At 44.7% G+C, this 19,405-nt stretch overlaps 7 protein-coding genes and 1 non-coding gene across 8 annotated transcripts; 4 read left to right on the forward strand and 4 right to left on the reverse strand.

Annotated features, from left to right (window-relative positions):
• Positions 1–80: 80 nt before the first annotated feature.
• GGI43DRAFT_388695 (CobW/HypB/UreG, nucleotide-binding domain-containing protein) lies at positions 81–987 on the forward strand (the record flags this gene model as incomplete). Its single annotated transcript, XM_083204097.1, has 2 exons — positions 81–256; positions 342–987. 2 exons carry the CDS (start codon positions 81–83, stop codon positions 985–987), a joined length of 822 nt encoding a protein of 273 aa, XP_083055408.1.
• Positions 988–5,293: 4,306 nt separating this feature from the next.
• Positions 5,294–6,409, forward strand: GGI43DRAFT_388696 (uncharacterized protein; the record flags this gene model as incomplete). The annotated part of the gene is made up of 1 exon (XM_083204098.1): positions 5,294–6,409. The coding sequence occupies one exon, from the start codon at positions 5,294–5,296 to the stop codon at positions 6,407–6,409; it is 1,116 nt and encodes a 371-aa protein (XP_083055409.1).
• Positions 6,410–6,707: 298 nt separating this feature from the next.
• Positions 6,708–8,684, reverse strand: GGI43DRAFT_388697 (heme peroxidase; the record flags this gene model as incomplete). Its single annotated transcript, XM_083204099.1, has 5 exons — positions 6,708–7,016; positions 7,080–7,451; positions 7,517–7,811; positions 7,862–7,929; positions 8,022–8,684. 5 exons carry the CDS (start codon positions 8,682–8,684, stop codon positions 6,708–6,710), a joined length of 1,707 nt encoding a protein of 568 aa, XP_083055410.1.
• Positions 8,685–10,270: 1,586 nt separating this feature from the next.
• Positions 10,271–11,575, forward strand: GGI43DRAFT_426401 (uncharacterized protein; the record flags this gene model as incomplete). The annotated part of the gene is made up of 1 exon (XM_083208645.1): positions 10,271–11,575. The coding sequence occupies one exon, from the start codon at positions 10,271–10,273 to the stop codon at positions 11,573–11,575; it is 1,305 nt and encodes a 434-aa protein (XP_083055411.1).
• Positions 11,576–11,649: 74 nt separating this feature from the next.
• GGI43DRAFT_276943 (zinc finger protein-domain-containing protein) lies at positions 11,650–13,164 on the reverse strand. Its single transcript, XM_083201163.1, has one exon. It carries the CDS (start codon positions 12,808–12,810, stop codon positions 11,737–11,739), a length of 1,074 nt encoding a protein of 357 aa, XP_083055412.1. The 5' UTR covers positions 12,811–13,164; the 3' UTR covers positions 11,650–11,736.
• A 306-nt stretch (positions 13,165–13,470) lies between these two features.
• Positions 13,471–14,466, reverse strand: GGI43DRAFT_276991 (cutinase family protein). The gene is made up of 3 exons (XM_083201164.1): positions 14,019–14,466; positions 13,783–13,962; positions 13,471–13,708 (listed from the first exon to the last, which is right to left on the reverse strand). Exons 1-3 carry the CDS (start codon positions 14,382–14,384, stop codon positions 13,538–13,540), a joined length of 717 nt encoding a protein of 238 aa, XP_083055413.1. The 5' UTR covers positions 14,385–14,466; the 3' UTR covers positions 13,471–13,537.
• Positions 14,467–16,955: 2,489 nt separating this feature from the next.
• GGI43DRAFT_t210 lies at positions 16,956–17,039 on the forward strand. The gene has a single exon. It is a non-coding gene; the product is annotated as a tRNA-Trp (tRNA).
• Positions 17,040–17,301: 262 nt separating this feature from the next.
• GGI43DRAFT_277028 (peroxiredoxin-like family protein) lies at positions 17,302–18,324 on the reverse strand. The gene has a single exon (XM_083201165.1). The coding sequence runs from the start codon at positions 18,176–18,178 to the stop codon at positions 17,531–17,533; it is 648 nt and encodes a 215-aa protein (XP_083055414.1). The 5' UTR covers positions 18,179–18,324; the 3' UTR covers positions 17,302–17,530.
• Positions 18,325–19,405: the final 1,081 nt, after the last annotated feature.

Below are 19,405 nucleotides of genomic sequence, written 5' to 3' on the forward strand. Positions count from 1 at the left end.
TCACTGCCATTTTTCTTTTCCTCCAATTTTTTTTAAGCTTTTACTTTTTTTTTTAATCCTCCTTACTATAATAGCAAAACATGGCGCACACTCACTCTCACGACGGCGCTTCGCACTCCCACAATGGCTTCTCAGCTCAAGAGCACGGCCACTCTCACGAAATCCTCGATGGTCCTGGAAGCTATATCGGACGAGAAATGCCCATCGTAGAAGGTCGCACCTGGTCTGATCGTGCGTTCACGATTGGAATCGGCGGGTAAGTCCAGCTATTTTTTTTTACCACTCTCACCATGAGAAATATCTTTCTTTCTTTATAGATGCTAATCTGCTGCTGTCTACAGTCCTGTTGGCTCAGGCAAGACAGCTCTGATGCTGGCGCTTTGCCTTGCGCTCAGGGAAAAATACTCTCTCGCTGCCGTCACAAACGACATCTTCACCAAGGAGGACGCCGAATTTCTCACCCGCAACGCTGCTTTACCACCGCAGCGCATCCGTGCCATCGAGACTGGCGGCTGCCCTCACGCTGCTGTTCGCGAGGACATCTCTGCCAATCTCGCTGCTCTGGAAGATCTGCACGCCGAATTCGATTCTGACCTGCTGCTCATTGAATCTGGTGGTGATAACCTGGCTGCAAACTACAGCCGCGAGCTTGCCGACTTTATCATCTACGTTATCGATGTCAGCGGTGGCGACAAGGTGCCCCGGAAAGGAGGTCCCGGAATCACGCAGAGCGATTTGTTGGTGGTGAACAAGACGGATTTGGCTGAGGCTGTGGGTGCTGACTTAGGAGTCATGGAGAGGGATGCGAGAAAGATGCGAGAGGGAGGACCGACGGTTTTCGCACAGGTGAAGAAGGACGTGGGTGTGGATCACATTGTGAATCTCATCTTGAGCGCATGGAAGGCGAGCGGTGCTGAGGAAGAGAGGAGGAGTCGCGGAGGACCGAGGCCGACAGAGGGTCTTGAGGCGTTGAAGAAGGAGGCTTAGAAGGGCTTTTATGATGCTTGAAGATATGTTTATATAGGCGAGAAAGACTCGAGCAGTCTGTGATACATAGGTAGATAGTAATTAACGGCTTTTGTACTCTTTACTCTTGGGATAAGTTCAAGAGAGCTTCAATTCCCACCAGGCCTGCCGGATAGCTAAGAAAGTACCGCCATCCACTCCCGAAAGTTTGTGTCGAAAAGATTTTACGTCTAGATTAGAACACAAAAATATCTTGAAAGTACGTCTCGGCACTGACTCTGGTTATACTTTACAGACATGACTGGGCAGGAGGGAAGAGACAAAATAAAGACCGCAAAGTGACGATACGCGAATAAAAACGAAAACGCTAAAGTATTTAAAGATTCTTATAGCCTCTATTGCCTCTATTGCTTCTATTATAATTTCTATATGCATAGTGCTGTTTTCTTCTGACTGAGGATCTCTGCCCAAGATGGCCTTGAGCATCACGTATTTGGTCCAAGAAGGGTTGGCTGTCAAGTCTCTGTACAGCGGACGCTGGAATTGTCAGTGGCATCATCGGAAGAACGAAGGAACAATTCTTAAGAAGTTGAATGTAGTTTTGTTGGTCAGCTTTCGTCATATTCGCTGCCTGTGCCCAGTATGTGTTGAGAAGATTCAAGAGACTGGTATCCCATCATCCCTTGGCATACAGCCCGTAGCAGAGAGACGGGGAATTCTCGTCCAGCCTCTACAAAGACGCCATGGTGAGAAGAAAAGCTTTTCTTTTTCTGAAACAGTATCAGTTCTGGATCTTAACGCATCTCCCATGTTAGAAGAAGGTCGATGACATCGATGGAGACAGATTTAGAACGAAGATGTCGAGCGTTCGAGCAAGAACTTCAACGAGATATTTCGGCACGAAGACGTCAAGAATGCGAGGAAGGGATTCGACGAGACGTTTTGGAGTTAGGTTCAAGAGATGAGCTCAACGCCTCATCAAGACCCATACAACACATATACCCTGGGAGAAATAGAGTGTTTCCCCTGATCCCTCTGTACGTGGTATGATGTACACCAAGGCTCGAAGTTCGTCTAACCGCGACTAGAACAGCCGATTTCTGAAATTAGACCACACTGTTGTTTGTGGCCCAATCATTCCGTGGCTTTCTCTTGAAAATATGAGTAGCATGACTTCAACGACTTCGTCCCACTTTCCCCTCTGTGTAGAGGTGCGCAGTCGATATCTGGCCGAAACTTCTCTTCGAGAGATTCTTTAATGATTTCTTCTGCAATAAGTAGTCCACTTTTTATAGGCTCTCATGTGCTATCTAGGAGTTTGGTAACAAGCATCGACCCCTATGGCGAGTCAATTCGGGAAAAGATGTGTACTTGTGTGAGTCGCCACTCGAAGATGCTCCACGAATGCTGTGTTTTATATCGACCAATGTATATTTCCAAGCAAGAGAGTACCTGTCCCATTCGGCGATGGCAAAGTATTCCTCGGCTGAACCAAGAGAGTATCTGCCTCATTCGATGATGTAGATGTTTCATGGGTGGCAAACTAATAGAGTATCTAACCCATTTGGTGGCAAAGATGTTCCATGGCTGGTGGCAGTGGCACTCTGTGGTATCTTTCATTTCTTGGGTTGTAGATTCTCATCACATTGAGCAGCTCTCGTTTGGAACTGCGTAAACTTTGCTCATGGAGTTGACACGATCAAGACAAGAGGCTGGTGGAGCTTTGCTCTCATCGGCACCCTCCCCACGCCATTCTCTGCCCTTGATCTCTTTTTCGCCCATCTCGAGCGATTTGTCTTCAGAGATTCCAGTCTTTGAAGTCGAGTCTTGTTGATATTCAGAGCCTCTTTCATTGTTTCCAACCCTTTCTCGGCCCGAATGATCTCGTGCCGCTGCTCTTCTTTCTCTGTTATATGAGCCTTTGACATCTGGACCATTCTCTCAAAAGATTTCTAAGCAATTTCGAGATTTTCTTCGCCGTCAGGACATGCATTGGCGATGGTGTCGATTGCCTGGCAGCGCAGCGCATCGGCCAGCTTGCTAGTCCCGGGTCTCATCTTCATCTCCTCCTAAATCTTCAAGACAGACTTGGTAATTTGAATCGCCCGGCGGCATGTTAATTTCGACGAACTATTCATGCTTATTGGTGAAGACATATTTTTGGCGATTTGGAAACTTGGAGCGTTGAACATGTATGTGTTTGTCAGATGCAGCACGCAACGGGAGAATGTGTGGGCGGTCCTTAGATATATATAGCCGCCGATTCACAATCTTTTCGATTTGAGTTTTGTATATCTGGCTGAATATTTGGAGTTTAGGTTTAGCTGGGAATTTGTGCGCTTTTCTTTTTGAAAAGATTACGTGTACGCAAACACCTTCTTAGAAAAAAGGACCGACTTTTGAAGTTTGGCCTTGGGTTGGCAGAGCGATGGCAAACTTAGCAAAACGTTTAGTACCCTCTCTACCTTCTCTACCTTCTCCACCCTCTCTACCTTCTCACCTTCTTACCTTCTCTACCTTCTCTAATACAATTAGATACTTTTTTAGTAGTGGAAAAGAAAGCAAACGTACATGAACATTCTGAATGGCTGCTTCTTCCACTTCCTGCATGAAAAAGAAGAATATCGGTCAGGTATCCCACCTGATGCTTGCTTGCTTCTCTTCTCTTCTTCTTCTCTATTTCTCTTCCAGGCTTCTGAATCCTGTACCCGCGGTAAGCACCTTCGACAAACCCTGTGTCCGAGAAAACGCACGAATCACTGACATCGCGTTTCAGTTTTTTTCCCTCTGCAATCGGTAGGTACTTCACAGCCAATACCACATTAGGTATATTCGTGTCGTTCACTGAATCTGTTTCTTTGCCAATAGAACTAACCATCATCGTGGGTTTCCAAAACGTCGAGCATCTCGTTTCGATACATTTGGCTAGCGAGACTATTCCAGTCAAACCACAGTGCAGGTACGTGCGATCATTTATCGAATAGCTATCGTCATGCAATTGGGCCAACACCATATTATTTCTCTAGCCCGAATAAAAACCGGCGGTAAGGTTGCTACAGCATTTAAATATGGATAATGGGGACTGATACGTTTGTAGATGCCCGTCTGTCCCTCGGGGTAAGAAAGTTAGTCTTACTACCACCATCCCCTTTCGCAACGGGAAATCCGTATTGCTAACAGGTTATCAGAGAATTTTTTCATCTATAGGATAACAGTCCATTTGACCAACTATCTCCAAATTGAGTCCACCACGTCCAACAATGTAGTCTAGCCGCAAAAGAAGGTATTTGTCTTGTAGTCTAATGAACGAATCTTGAATACTTACTTGATATAGTAGAACACCAGCAAGGGCCCCCGAGCTGAGAAGAAGATTCAAGTAAGCACTCATGCCTTTGTAACGCTTTTATCTGTTTCTGGTCATTGGCACTCTTTACAGAATCTTCGCCAAATAGTGGTGGTGAGTCCCATTCTCATAGTCTCGCCACATTGAAGCTAACGCGTTTTCGCCCAAGCCGAGACCTCCAAGATTGCAGTCAGTACAATACCCTCGTTTCCGCTCGATGTTTCTACGTAGAACTGGACCGTCGAGTTGGAGGTGAGTACAATTTCTGATAGTATACGCATCTATTACTGACAATTTACAGAGCCGCCCATCTCTACTCGTTATTACTCCTAAATTTGATGCTTGCGCTATTACCAATTGAATATCCTGGCACTATATAGAAGAAGAAGAAGAAGAAGAAGAAGAAGAGGAAAAGGTGGTCAAACAGACTAATTGGTGGTGAGATTGCATTTTTTACCAGCTTTTTCTTCTTCTATGCTCTAATAATAATTCTTTTCACTTACCTGCAAGTAAAAGTAATAGAAATAGTAGAGGTAGTGGAAGCAGGTGAAGTAGTAGAGGCCTAGTATACAGGATGGGACAGACACCTGGGGCTACAAAATCGGTCCTTGCAGCCACAACAGGACGCTATCTGGTGAAACTGACCTGATTTCTTTAAAGTATGAGCAACTTTAATACAGAGTTCGTAGAGGATAAAATTTAAAAGCTCCTAGTGGATACTTCTACCGAATAAACTTTTTGGGGAGATAGCTCAAGACAAGAAAACTATATTAAAAATTGCTAGATACTAGCCAGATCGCCTCTATAGGGGTATAAAAGCAGAATAACTCTTCCCATTGCTTCAGGATTTATCTTTTAACTGTTCATATTTCGCATAGAAAAGACCAACTTCTTCAACCAACTTCTTCAACCAAATATCACCAAAGTCGACTAAGGCCTATCTTGGTACTATCTTCTTATTTCTACGTCTCTACATGAAACATAATGGCAGCAGAATTTCATCTGTTTGCCAGTCTCCCAACAGAGATACGGCTCATGATTTGGGAACGTGCTTTGCGGCTATACAGCTCATCTCGTCCCGCAGCTCATTTCTTCTCTGTGACAAATCTCAAAAAGGATGGCGATGAACTTACAAACCTTCGAGTTCAGTGTCATCGGGGCTCGAATTGCGAATATAACCACGGAGAGACTTTCTGCCTTGCTGCGCCAAAATTCGGCAGCAGTCATTCTTGGACCAATAACAATCCGTCTTCATATCTTTGGGATTTTGGTATGTGGAGTGCATGTTGGGAATCCAGAGAAGTTATTAAAGACTACTACAACTTGGAATCTTGGGCAACGAAGCTCTGGAATGGCTACAATGACTACAATGATCCTGATGTAGATGCTTGTGTGCCGTTTGTATTCCCGCGGGGCGACATAAACTGGTTCTTCACCATACGTCCAAATCAAGATCTGATATGTCTTCAGCCCCTCAATCCAGATACCATCAGAAGTGAGACCATCAGACCTCGTAGAGGATCTCTCTTTCTCATGGATGATATCTGTATGGTGAACGACAATACTGGTCTACGCGGAATAAAACACCTGGCGTTCGAATATGATTCGAGCTGGTGGGACGACCTTACGATGACTATGTTCCCCCAAGACTTTAGTATCTATGTTGAAGAGAAAACCCATCGAGGTCTTTTTCTTCGCACTCTTATGTCTATGCAAATACAAGACTCGACATACGCACAGGACACAATTTGGCTCATCGACTACGGCCTAAAACGAAATACCCAAGCCCATGACGATGGTGGAGGCCGTACTGGAGTTTATGGAAGAGAACGTATGACATTCTATGGAAACGACCGAAAATTCGTTGAAGTTGATCGAAAGTCAAGGAATGAGTATATATCTACCCAACCACTATCTGCCCTTGACTTTTTGGACGTGCTCGATGGCATGCTTGATGGTTACACGCCCGGTCACATTCTCGAACATATTCAGGGAAAGTATTCCTTGTTCATTTGTGAAATCTGCAACGACATTGGCGTTGTGCCCCCTCGCCTCATTGATAGAGATGTTAGGGTTCTGGCATGCGAGCGAAGCGAATGAGAAAATTGGTAATCTGGATAAAGTGCTGTCGCTTGCTATTTCGAGCGGTTTTCAGTCAGTTTTTGTGGTATTATATAACTATTGTTGTCCTGTAATAATTGTGGAACTCCACTTTTGCCCAAGATTCTCACCTTTTGTATTTTAGAGGGGGTAGTACTAATAAATAGTTCAGTTCATCATCATGTTACTACATATGTGTGCTGTGATGTCTCTATCTACTCGCGACACTATGCTATGTGTACTGAGTGCTATTTACAAATGCCTATTAATATTTACACGAATAACCCCCCTTGATCTTTTAAAATCTGGGATCCGGACACGCGTTGAGCCCATCCATCATATTGAACTCCCTTTCCACGGTATGTGTGCTATTTGAAGCAATCAGGTCATAGGTTCGCATATAGGTTCCAGCGAAGTCATTGTGAAAATCGGCAGGACTGACCCCAGTTACAATAGTGGCATTGTAGAGGGTATAGCCTGATCCTACGATGGAACCGACTTTGACAAAGTCAAGGGGTATGGAGCCAACAGCTGGCGTGGTAGAGATGATGGGGTCTGGCACATGGACTATTGCCTTTAACGAATCGAGTTTTGAGTCATCGCGAATCTATATTGGCGCCATTAGATTTCATCTCTAAACAGTGTATATTAGCGAGCAGGGGAGACTTACTGCAACAGTCAAGTTCATCAGTCCGTTGAACTGTACTTCAGAGCAGGACAGCTTTGGCTGCGTAACGATCATATCATCGAACGGGAATCCTTGTCCACCATTCTTGTACATGGTGCTGTTGGTGACTCCATTGTTGTTATCTACAACCTCTACATCAAATCCAGAAACACCTTGTGTGATGGGAACCACCGTCGAGAATTGGTACCACCAGAAAGTCAAAGGAGGGTTTCCGTACATGACATGAGCAGAACCGACTGAGGCTACATTGCTGCTAACGGTACAATCGTTTGTATCCGTGCAGCTCTCTCCAGAACGAGGATGGAAGTGAATCCTGACTGTGCGATTTGGGTTGGCAGTTACGGGACCAATAAGCTGTTTTCACTGCATTAGTGTTCTGTCTTGTATTGTGCGCATATCAATGGGACGAAGTAACATACTCTAATAGTACCGGACATGGTCATCGTTCCATTCGAGTTAATAGTGGCGAATAGTTTGGAAGGCTTTACGGTAATGGGCTGGATTGGATCCGTAAGAGTTACACCCTTGGGAACTGTATTGATCATTCGTTCGAGTAGCGTTGTGCAAGTTTGGTAAAAGTAAGATGCAGAATCTGCCATTTTACCAATTACTTCCCCCCCATCAGAGTTAAATATTCTGGCATCGGAATTGGTGGTCTCATTGTGACCAAACGCCAGAGGATTCTGCGTAACATTGTTCACGAACTGGACAGCACTGGCTTCTAGTTAGTTGGAAGTCGTCCAAAGGAACAAAGCTCGTCTTACACAGTGTTATCGAAAGCAGTCATTCCCGAGTTAGTTGTGTCAAAGGTCTGTGTATTCTGATCTGTTGCCTGTGCATAATGGTTAGCCTACTCAAAGTGCTTGTATAGCCGGCCTTCAATGCATGTAACAATCAGCAGCGGCTATCTAGAGAGCGGCTTACTGGATCATTAACAACTGGCACAATTTCCGGAAAATCTACGCCGTGAACGCCTCCTAGGGTATGACCACATGCCACCAACCCAATCATCTCTTGTGGCGTGAATCCTTGTCTCTGGAAGCTGGTAATGTGCTCGTCCAACGTTTCTTCTGGCTTGGGCACACCCGATGCACCAGGTCCTGTAGCATCAACTCTACCCGCTCGAAAGGGGATCTCGACACTTCCATTTGAGCATCCATTCGCAGCAAACACTGCCCCCAAAGCGATCAAGTCCGCCATGGATGAACGGGGCGTCAGAAACGCGGCTAGATTTATAAGCGTCTCGTTGAATCCAACACCAGGATTCTCATCGCGGTTTACTTCGAACCCAATGGACGCGTCAATACCACCTGTACCGGCCACGACATCTGCAGTTGCCATGTCATGGTATGCCGTTCGCAGCCACTCTGCAGCTCCGTTACGCCCAGTACCAAAATTGACCTTCTCGCAGGGAACTATAAAGGTTGCTGGGGAATTGCCAGCTCCAAATCCCTGCTGCTCATAGAGCATAGACTCGAGCAAGTCAGTTTTGGCATTAGGCCAAATATACTCACTCTCAGCATAGGCAGAGCCGGCCACCAAGCCAAGCTTGGTGATGGCAGAGAGTACGCGGTTGGATAGCACCATTATGGCCAATTGGAAGCGTGTTTCACTCCCGGATTTAAAGATTGCGCGAACGTATAAGCTTAACAGCTCTAGGGGCAACCGATAAGGTGAGAGCATCTTATATACAACTTTTATCTACATGATTCGGGACCCAAGCCAAGGGTAACGTTGAACTCATTTTCGTAGTGCTCCATATTCTTGGCCAAAACTTGCCCCTGGTTTCTGTTTGTCGCTATCCCTGAATTTCGATCACCTTCCTGTTAAGTCTATAAGCGCATTGAATGAAAATTTTCAGCTTGTAGAGGCGCAAATGGGGATATTGCGTGTGGACAAAGATGATGTGCAGGTGCACGTAAATAATACCCTCGACGCTATTGGATGCCTTTCCCGCAGTGGTCAGCTTGGTTATGTACTCTGAGAAAAAAAATACAAGGATAATGGAAACGACCTGCCTATAATTTTTATTAGAAGGGCCGTATACATGTTATAACAAGCCGCTGGCCTAAAAAGTAGAGTAGAGTGAGATTTTAGCATAGAAGGGGTTCCTGGAATCTCCTGTACTAAGCAATTTAATGTCCCACTGCTGCTGCTGCCTTGAGCCAAATCCATCGTCCATTTTTGGACGCGTCGAACCATATTGGTGCGAAAGCCCCTAGCTTTTAGGCTCGACTAACGTTACCAGGCATGTAAAGCTGACAACTCAACCATTCAGTCTTTACTCGGGCGAGAAGCAACGATGAGTTGCTGTATATGACAAAGTATGATGACCAGTATCGCGCTTCAACAGGGCTACATATTTATGCTGACTTTGTCAGCCTATGTCTACTGTGCCATTTCAATTTGGGGTGGTGTTTCATTCCTTTTAGCCTCTTTCTATGGTGAAGGCTAAGCTTGATTAAGGCGTAGGACGTAATAGAAAATATACTTGTTAAACAAGACACAAATGCCGAGAAGAGCCCAGCGATCTTCAAAATCATGGTCCTGCCTCACAACTCTTTCAACTGGCAGACAATAGCAGGCAGTGGTTTGACTAAGCGACGGACGTTCCCACACCAAGTTTGAGGCTAGCTCCACTAATAATTGGGTAAAACGAAACTGGCGAGAATGGACAATTAGATATTTATACTCTGGCGAGATCGAAATAGAGTTTCTATTAGGCTTTTACTCACTATACAGTTATATCCATTGTTGCTGTTTTAGTGAAGTTTGGTGAATTGGTGTATCAGAGCACGCGAACGTTCCAAGAAAATGCATCCACGTAGTTCTGGTTGGCTCCAATGACTGAAGTTCAGTTTGGGTGGCCAATGCGTGCTGGTTTTTATTTGTCGTCGTCGCTGAATTGAAGTTAACACTTAACAATTGAATATTCGTGATATATGAGAGTTACCGGGAATACCTGCGTGGCGCAAATATGCTTTCAAAGTAATACCTACATCACTGCGTTGCAAGAGGGGCTAAATTGCCCTGCATAACCGCCTCGCCTAACTCCCCTCAGCTTGGGCATGAATAACGCGCCATTAATTCCCCAGGCTTGGAAGCTTCAAGTTGCTGAACTGGATGAGAAATCCATCGCAGAGATAGCAAAAGATATACGCCTATTGACCAAAATGTGCCAAACGACCGCTCTTGTATCCGAGGGGAAGTTTGCTTTTGCCAATGGGGTCTTTTTCGCAGAAGCATCCAACCGCAGCCAACACCGCCGCGCAAGTAAGGAGGAGTTGGTAACACATTTCGCGTCTGGAAGCGACAAAGATCATACCGCGCATTGGTTTGAGGCGCAACTCATCCACCATGGGCTCCAGCCTTCCAAGGTGAAATCTGTAGCGCGCATGAGACTTTTTGATGCAGTTCGAGGAGGAAGTTTGTCTGTGCCTCCGCCCATTACAGACTTGGAGAAGAAGCTGAAAAAGGAGTGGATGAAGCGAGAGAGGGAAGATAAGAAGAAAGCAGCACAAGGGCTTGGAGCCGTAGCCGCATCGCAGGCAGGATCCTCGCGAAAGGCCACGACCGGGAAAAGGAAAGCGGATGTTACTGTCAACGTAACGATCAATACAAATTTGCCGGGGAGTATTGCTCCTACTGCGGCTAAGAGAGCTAAAACATCTACATCATCGGAAAAGGGCTCTACTTCAGCACGTCAAACTGCAGCTAAGCAAACTGCCCGCCGTGGCGGCACCTCACGAGCATCGAGCCGCCAAGAGCCTGCCTCACGAACTTTATCAGCTCCTGTCCCTCGAGTGAGACAAACAGCGAGACGTAGTCGCCCATCCGCTCCGCGAGGACGTATCCAGTCCACGGCACATCAAAGCGGTGGATATAGTCCTTATACAGAACCCTTCGACGAGCCACCTCCACCATATCAAGACAGCTACGAAGATCAAGACAGCTATGAGGATCAAGATAGCGACGAGGATCAAGATAGTTATGAAGAAAATCACCGTCCAGTCCAGAGAACAAGTCTCGCACCTCTTGGGCTTCTCAATGGCCGATACGATATTAGCTCCCGTTCTGTTGACGAGGGGTGGCCTGAGTACGCATCAGGACTCAATCTTGTGCTTACTCTAGCTGGTTCCAGCCTATGGGGTAGATTTGACCTAGGCATCGTCGAAGGGGTAATGTATTTTGAAGAACGGCCTCGCAGTTCGTCGCTAGACACAGTACCGTTTTCTTGGCGCGGCCGTGAGGTCGACGGACCCATATCTTACGATAATAGATATAACGAAGGCTGGATAAGGTTTCTTGGGGATGGTCGTATCGAAGGATGGATTAACCATATGGATATCTACTTCGAAGGTGATAGAATAGCGGGCCAGGGGACTAGAAGTGAGATTGAGGCGAGGATTTTGAAGAATGAGTGGAATGAATATACGGAAGACGAATATGAGCGGGAGAGTAGAGAGCGCTGGGGATAAATCTGGCTCGTCAATCTAGTTTAATCAGCAAGAGAATTTGCAAAATCCACACATGGGACTGAAAGTAGTGATTTATTATCATAGAGTTCGGTGTCAATGTTCTGACCTATGGTGACTCTGACTGCTGCACACCTAAATTGCTTTTGCCAGCTTACCCTCATCTAAGAATTTCCAGTTTCGCCGATCGAAGTAGTAGTGACCGCAGCCCGTTTGATCTTCTCCATGAGCAACTCTGGGAGCTCCTTGATTTGATCTGATCGCGCTGCCAAAGCTTTGGCACTCGATTCCAGAAACCGGCCTTCAAAAGTATCCCATAGTTTCTGATCTGCCGTAACCAAACGACCAGGTCGAGGATACCATGGATCATTGCCCCAAAAAGCGTTGCAAGCTTGCTCAATGCCGCTTTCATCAAGAGTCATGTCCCTGCACAAGTCAAAATCCAATATCCACATTGTGTGCGAACCTAATATGCTGATATTATTAGAGTGCGTATCCTCGGATTGCTTCTGTGTATGTGGGCATACGCAGATGGCACGTTGTCTTCGCGACTGAGCAAGCACAAACTCAACATCATTACCATCCACTTCTGCAACCCAGTGTATGAAAGCAAGAGCATCTGCCATAGCAATTGCGTACTCATTGGGATCAACGCCCAACTGTTCCATCTGATCCAGGTGTAGTGGGAAATTTCGAAGGCTGAAAGCTCGCAAGCGCTTCCCGCTCGGCTGCGTCTCTGTCTCAGGTTTGCGATATCTTCGGCGGCCAAGGTATGGTCGGATAAGGCAGTGTTCGTTGCTTGGACTGTTCATGGCGCCTTCTTCATCCAGATCGGGGTGGAATTTTCGTATGAGAAGTCTCCGCGTGGATGCTTGAACCGGTATGATCTTCTCACTGACAATAGTATTGCACGCTGTATAATCTACAGGCAATCTTGGTAGGATGCTAGGCCATGTTGAGCTATCTTGTGAATCTAGAAATCCGAAAGACTGAGGGATGGCGAATGATGAAGGATAAGATTGCAAAGCTGCTCTGAGTAATTTTTGATGAATCTTGTATTCGTGAGAGATTGATCTCCCAGTACTGCCATCTTCACGCTTCATGGCCAGATGGCTATGTCCCTCGCAATTTGAACAACGAGCTGCCCACACTGTTCCACAGCGGCCTTGGCCTATTCTTTCTAGCTGCGTCGATTCATGTGCAACAGAGAGTTCCCCGATATTGACTTGCGTGTCCATGATGTGCAGATAGACTGTGTGTAGCTATTAAAATAAAATGCGATTGCGTGAACAGCCTGGGATCGATGCTGAGAGGATGAAAATGATTGACGCGCAAGCAATGCCGTGGGAGAAAACTGGCTTTTGCTGTTACTTTTAGTTTAAATTGTGGGCGAGTAAACAAATACTTTGTTAGCGAAGAGTTGATGTTGTCGCAGCGACTGGCTATGGGGATGCACTACTCCTCTAGCTTAGCCACGGAAAGGCCGTGTTACACTTGCGCTTTCGTGAAGCGGTCCATCTACCTACATGTAAGGTACATGTAGGTATCTTTCAGATGCACCTTAATGCACGAACTCTATCATTGGAGCATACCTGACATTCTTTCAAAGAGCTTTTCCTACTTTCTTGACTTTACATGAACTGAGCATTTGTTTTAATACATGTTCTCATTCTACTAGCGCTTAAAAGCGAAGAGTGTCGTTGTATGGTGACTATTTTCAGTAGCTCATTTTACTAATTGCGCGGCTTGCTTTACTGCCAGAAAACTTCTCGTACTAGATGTACACAGTCATAGCGTTCACAATGCTCATCGACTTAATTATGCGGAATGATCAATTCAAAGTGTAAATACTATATTACTTTTGTACGTGGTAGCCATAGTCTTCTGCGATAGGAAGCTCTCGACGGCCATATCCAATAACCCACTGCATTTTTAAGGTAATCAGCGCCCAACACATTCCATAACTTATGTCAGCTTGCTGTTGATAAAAGCGAGGGCTTGCTGGCCGTACTCCTGACCGTAGCCTTGGTGAGTGGCAGGGTTGTTTCCGTTGCAGCAGTATGGGTCTGAGGCATCACAGTACGACTTGATCTTGGATGCGCTGGGGCAAGAGAAGCCAGCTGGGCGGGCATCGAACTAGCAAAGAATAGCAGGGTTAGAAATAAATGGTCTTTAAACACTAATCTCTTTCGTAATTGGAGAATACTTACACCTTGAGTAGTACAGGTTCCGACGTTGTACGACAGTCCGTGAATGTTTCGGGGGTCTCCCATAAAGATTGCGGCCTTGATAGCAGAGACTGCTCCTGCAGACAAGGGAACAGCAGTGTTACCATATCCCTCAGCAGGATCACCTCCACCACAAAGTGCGTCATCAAAGATTTGGCCACCCTGTTATATCGTTTGTCAGTATTTGATGCAATTAACAAGGCGAGAGAGACACAGACCTGCGAGTATCCGACCAATACCAGTTGGGTGTTTGGGCAAGAGTTGTGGAAGTTGTTCACTGCCGTGACAACGGCGTTTATGCCCTGAACAACAGAGTTTGCATAGCTGATGCTGCCGCAAGAGGACTGACCGCCACAAGCTGGGTAGTTGATGGCCTCGGATGTGGTTCCAGGATGAGCCCCGATGACCAGGTTCACAACAGTAGCAGATGAGCCATATCCCGGCCCTGCTGTAGTCTCACGAGCACCAAAGACGTGAATTCCTGGGCATTGACGCTTCTCAACTTTCTCAACATCTACTGGGCTACCCGCGGCAAGAAGAGCCTGGGCCAGCAAAAAGGTAATGGTGTTCTTGACTGAAGGCATTTTTATCTTAGTAGTAGAAAAGCTTATTGTAGAAGCCAATGGTGGGCCGATAAAGTGTAAGCTGCTGGTTATTAAAGAGATGAATAATGTTTAGGGCAAATGGAAGGTTATATAGCATCGTGAATTTATTTACAGTCTCTTAAAAACATCTATATTTGATCATTTCACTTCATCCAAGATTTTCTCATCACTGCCAGCTCATTCCATGCCAAAGCCCCAATTCGTTCTAGTTGTCGTTGTATTCCCTTCCCCCAGACACTCATCCTTACATCTACGGCTAGAATTAGGCTAAATCGAGTCTCATCGCAGCTGTGTATCCCGATTGGGTACTTGACTTTTAAAGTATTACATTGGTCATGGAACTTGCCTTTGCGCTCACAGTTAAGTACTGGTTATAATACGTATGCGAATGAAGATCGTCACTGGGTTTGCAATTACTCTTCGTAAATAAAATAACATTCGTAGCAGGGATGTTTTTGACATATTCCCTTTGGACCGAGGAGCCGACAATTGGCTTTCCAATTTCTCTGATAAATCATTGAAGTAATCCCCGCTTTTTGCCGTGCTCATGCGCGTACATACACTCGTCAGAACTTGATTACGACTATTTTGTTCTTTGTGACAAAGAATAATGCATGTTGAAGACTGTCCCAGCATGCATTTTACAACGAAATTATTGTTGTCAGTTCTTGTTATAAATAACAACATCACTACCATATGCTACAATTGATACACAGCGTACTCCAGTATCGCCGTATAATACAGTAGTGAGGGAGATGAACATCTGTTTACAATAACTTGGGGGCGACATCAACCTGAGCGCCTCGGCATCCAAAAGCTTATTGTATAATGGAGGCCACATCATGCAGGTCTTACCAAATAAGCCGAAGGCGGGTTGGCTGAAAGCTCTTAACCCCACACTGGGGGTGGATGCTTATGTGGGAAAAAGCAGCGAAGAGCCACCATGATGCGACGTCTCGGAAGGCTTAGCACTGAATTCAGATACGCGATTGGCAGGCTAATCTATACCTACTTAGCCGGACGCACCCCAGATCTGCAAAGCCATTCTCGACCACCCGATGGTCGACTTAAGGTTCGAATGAGCCGGCATTAGTGCGTTGCTGTCAGTATCTCTAGAGTTGTTATGGATGATTCGGTACGAAGCGTAATGATTAACCTATTCTAGTAATGCCATTGAACCGGTATTCGAGAATATTAGGCAATATTCTCGCTGTACTATTAATAGTAGATGGAGAGTCTTACCCCCACAAGCCTCTCGCATGCAGTGTCATGCCACGTACGCTTGGTAGTTCCCAAGCGAGGTCAGATTTTGGAAGAAGATATATCTTTTCTTGCTGTATACACAGCCAAATGAAGATTTGGGATTTGAGATCATGGGCTGACTTCAAAGGCTTGATCATCATCATCTCGTTCCTTTAGTAGTAGAAGATATTTCTTAGAGCTACTATTTGGTTTCAACGATTCAAATTCCGATAGATAGGGCAAGATAGCCTCTACATATTGCACTTCTTACCATTTCACGCATTACCGCTACCAAAAATTATCCCGTCATTAATCTCTCGACTGTATGAACTTATATTGGAGACAATCACTGCAAACAAGTTCTTTCACCAAAGACTTAAAAACATTACTTTCTAATATGTCTTCCATTTTGTTGATGTAGGAGCGAAGCTTGCTTGGAAAGAAGTTTAAGAAGTTGATTCTTATGCTATAGAGAATACAAGACTGATCAGCATCCTTCTTCCATCTCTATCTAAATTTGAAGTCTCAATTCAAATGCTAAAGCATTAACTTCAGAACAGGTCTGCCGTTTAGTATTTTTGATCGTACTATCTATGTATCTGAGGTACTGGCTGTATCTTCTATGTATAGAAAAGCTGAATAGAGAAGCCATCGTAGAAGTCAGAAATTGGATAGGATGCTTGGGGGAGGCTGAGCAAAATTGACATATTCGAGGTAGTTATCGCATTATAATCTCAGCTAGATATTCTTTTGCTGAATCAGAGAATGGTATTCAATTTAAATCTTTCCGAAATTTTAAATATCAGCCACAATAAAAGAGGCCCATCTTGGTTGGCAAAGCGGAAACGGTTGAGCCAATCAAGATCAACCCTATTTTATTGATGTTCATATGATTGTAGGCCAATATCCGTGTAGTTAAAGTGGTGAACTAGTCGGCGGTAAATGAGAACTCCAGATTACATATCCTACGCGCATAGATTCTTGGTGGGCGTATATATCTTTAACAATGGCATGGCGCATCTATGAAGAATTTCGATGTATGTATAGGTAAAGGAACCTGAGCTTGGAACTGGAAGGGGGTTTGCTATTTGTAAAGCTGCATAAGCTTGAAAGACCACTATCAAATCTCATTACCGTTTAATGGAAAAAATTACCACTGGGTCATTATCAAAATAATTAAGTAATAGATATTGAGAAATATCAGGTTGATGTTCGCTTTGATGCTACGGAGTACAGCACTCCATATTAAAAATCGACGGGCTTTGCGCTAAGTTTATAGCTGCTTTATTTTTGAGAAACATATCAACAGGACCCATGGCGCAACGGTAGCGCGTCAGATTCCAGTTCCTTGGAATCTCCTGAAGGTTATCCGTTCGAATCGGGTTGGGTTCAATACCCTTCAAACATCTTTTTTTGCCCTTCATTAGAGGAATTCGGCTGCAACTAATATTTTTGCCTGGAATTAAGACTGATGATTATCTTTAACTGAAGATATTTTTTGCTGTGTAGGAGTTCTGTTCTAGCTTGATTGGCCTAAAGTGTTGCGATGGCTTGATTTTGCATCGCTATTTTACATGGTTCATCTGGCTTTCGTTTGTAGGACAAGAACAATTACATGGCTAAATTACTCAGAGGACATGAGATACACATTGGAGCTTCATTTAGCTGAGTCTTGATTAACAGTATAGACACTTCTAGATTGTTGATTGGTAAAAATAGTACATACAAATTTTAGATAGCTTTAACGATGACAATTCTGCAACCATATTGATGCTGAGTTTCATGGCTATCGAATGACGAATATTAAAGTGTAGACAACCCATCTCTCCGAGAGATTGACAGTCTAATAATATTTTTTCCTCCCCTTGTATAATAGGAATTGTCTACAGAGCATTAACCCATTCAAGCGCAGTAGTAGGCTCCAGTCTCTGCATATAGTCAGGATCGATGTGGATGTTCCTTACGGCTCCCTTTGCATCAGCCAGAATAGTTGTCGGAATAGGTACAGCCATGGAATCATCGCCATTTCGAACTTTCAAATCGATTTCGAAGGCCTTGAATACCCTCTCAACAGACTTGGGTTGATCCCAGACGATGCCAAGCTGCCTGGCGAACTTGTTGCCAACGTCCGACAAAACTTCAAACTTGAGCTCGTTCTTCTCCGTAGTAGAGAGAGAAGCGTTGGGCAACTCAGGAGAGATGGCCACGATAGTCACGCCCTTTGCATAAAATTCATCCAAGTGTAGCTGTAACGAGCGCAGAGCTAAGTTGCAAAAAGGGCACCAGTCACCACGATAGAAAGTGATTAGAACTGGGCCTTTGGCAAGAAGGCTCTCACTAGTCACTTCGTTGCCAAGAGCATTGGGCAGCTTGAAACTTGGAAGACAAGCTCCAACTTGAATAGCAGCACTTTTATCAAAAATAACTTTCAACCCGGCAATTGATTCGTTGATGGATGAAGCAATCGGAGCAGGTGCGTTTCGATTGATGCCTTCAGCAATAGCAGACAGCTGGGAAGCCAGGGTGGCCATTTTTAAATATTTTAGAAATAGTATAAGGAATAAGACTGAAGAAATTGTTGTTGAATGCTATGCAATTCTCTGCAAACTGTATTGTGATGATACCAATCCAAATCTTATCCTCGTCAGCACATGCATCATATATACATTTTTGAAGCATTATAAAAAAGCTGTAGATATATTTCCTATTTGTCAGGAAGTGTTTTGTAATCCAACATCTGTACTCTCCAGAGACCATGATTTTTAATCCTTGCCGCGCAACGGCGAGAAATATGTTAACAGCTAATAGATTGAAGTTTAACTCATGGCTGCTTGGAAAAGCATTCGTATGCGATGGAACACATGGGTTCCCACCATTATTCTAGGTTTGGGCCTAGATCAGATAGCGCAGGGCAAGTTTTTGCGTGCGGGTTTCTATTGGATAGCAGACATAGAGCCTTGCTTATCATGGGTAAGCGTTCCTCATCGCAAAAACTTGCACTGGTCTAAAGAGTTTGCTAACGATTATTTTTAGCGTGCAAGGAGTATAGGTAGGTAGTTGGATAAAAAAAAAAAATAGGTCCTACTCTTAACGAGCGATGTTATTACCCTTATGGGATACCTATTCCGACAGTTGTATAAACAGGGCAAGAAAATGCGATACGCAGGTGGCGCAAAAAGACATGCAACTATGCTTCAGTATAAGAGTATAAGCAGATCATGCTAAAATTGTCCAAATAATGTGATAATAATGGATAGAGATGATATCTTAATCTTAGAGGACGTTTCCAAACTCCGAAGGCTTCGAGGGTAGTGGATAGCTATTTTACCTTGACACAGGTATCCTCACAGCCCTGCCTATGATAGTAGACAAGTCCCTAGAGAAGTGTATATAGAGATCCTATAAATTGTAAATTTATGTCATCCATTAACGGTGCTTGCGTTGCTCGTCTTCGGTGCATGCTTCTACACTTCCTGATGAGAGTTTTATACTAGATCTATTCCCACGCCGCCTCTAGCAAGCCTATGATTTCCCTCAGATACTTGTGACGATAATCATATACAGGGCAAAACGTTGATAGATTGTGAGCAATCTCTAGTGCGCTGAGGTTATCGTTATTCTTTGCCCACACTTTTGCATTGTAAGCAATGAGCGGCTTAAGTACCTTTGGGCTGTGAATCACTGCTTTGTGTAGTGGCGTTTCTCCTTCTTGATCTCTTGCATCAGCATCGGCGCCACTGTCAAGTAATAATTGTACT

The sequence above is a fragment of the Trichoderma evansii genome (assembly GCF_050947405.1).
Source record: "Trichoderma evansii strain SZMC 28006 chromosome Unknown GGI43scaffold_36, whole genome shotgun sequence".
Taxonomy (NCBI): Eukaryota; Fungi; Ascomycota; class Sordariomycetes; order Hypocreales; family Hypocreaceae; genus Trichoderma; species Trichoderma evansii.

Bases quoted from the DNA above. Each gene is read 5' to 3' on its own strand.
- GGI43DRAFT_276943 (XM_083201163.1), bottom strand. From the start codon at position 12,810: ATGGACACGCAAGTCAATATCGGGGAACTCTCTGTTGCACATGAATCG.
- GGI43DRAFT_276991 (XM_083201164.1), bottom strand. From the start codon at position 14,384: ATGCCTTCAGTCAAGAACACCATTACCTTTTTGCTGGCCCAGGCTCTT. The intron at 13,963-14,018 runs GTCTGTGTCTCT...ACGATATAACAG, and splicing joins TATTGGTCGGATACTCGCAG to GGTGGCCAAATCTTTGATGA. The intron at 13,709-13,782 runs GTAAGTATTCTC...ATTCTTTGCTAG, and splicing joins GAACCTGTACTACTCAAGGT to TTCGATGCCCGCCCAGCTGG.
- GGI43DRAFT_277028 (XM_083201165.1), bottom strand. From the start codon at position 18,178: ATGGCCACCCTGGCTTCCCAGCTGTCTGCTATTGCTGAAGGCATCAAT.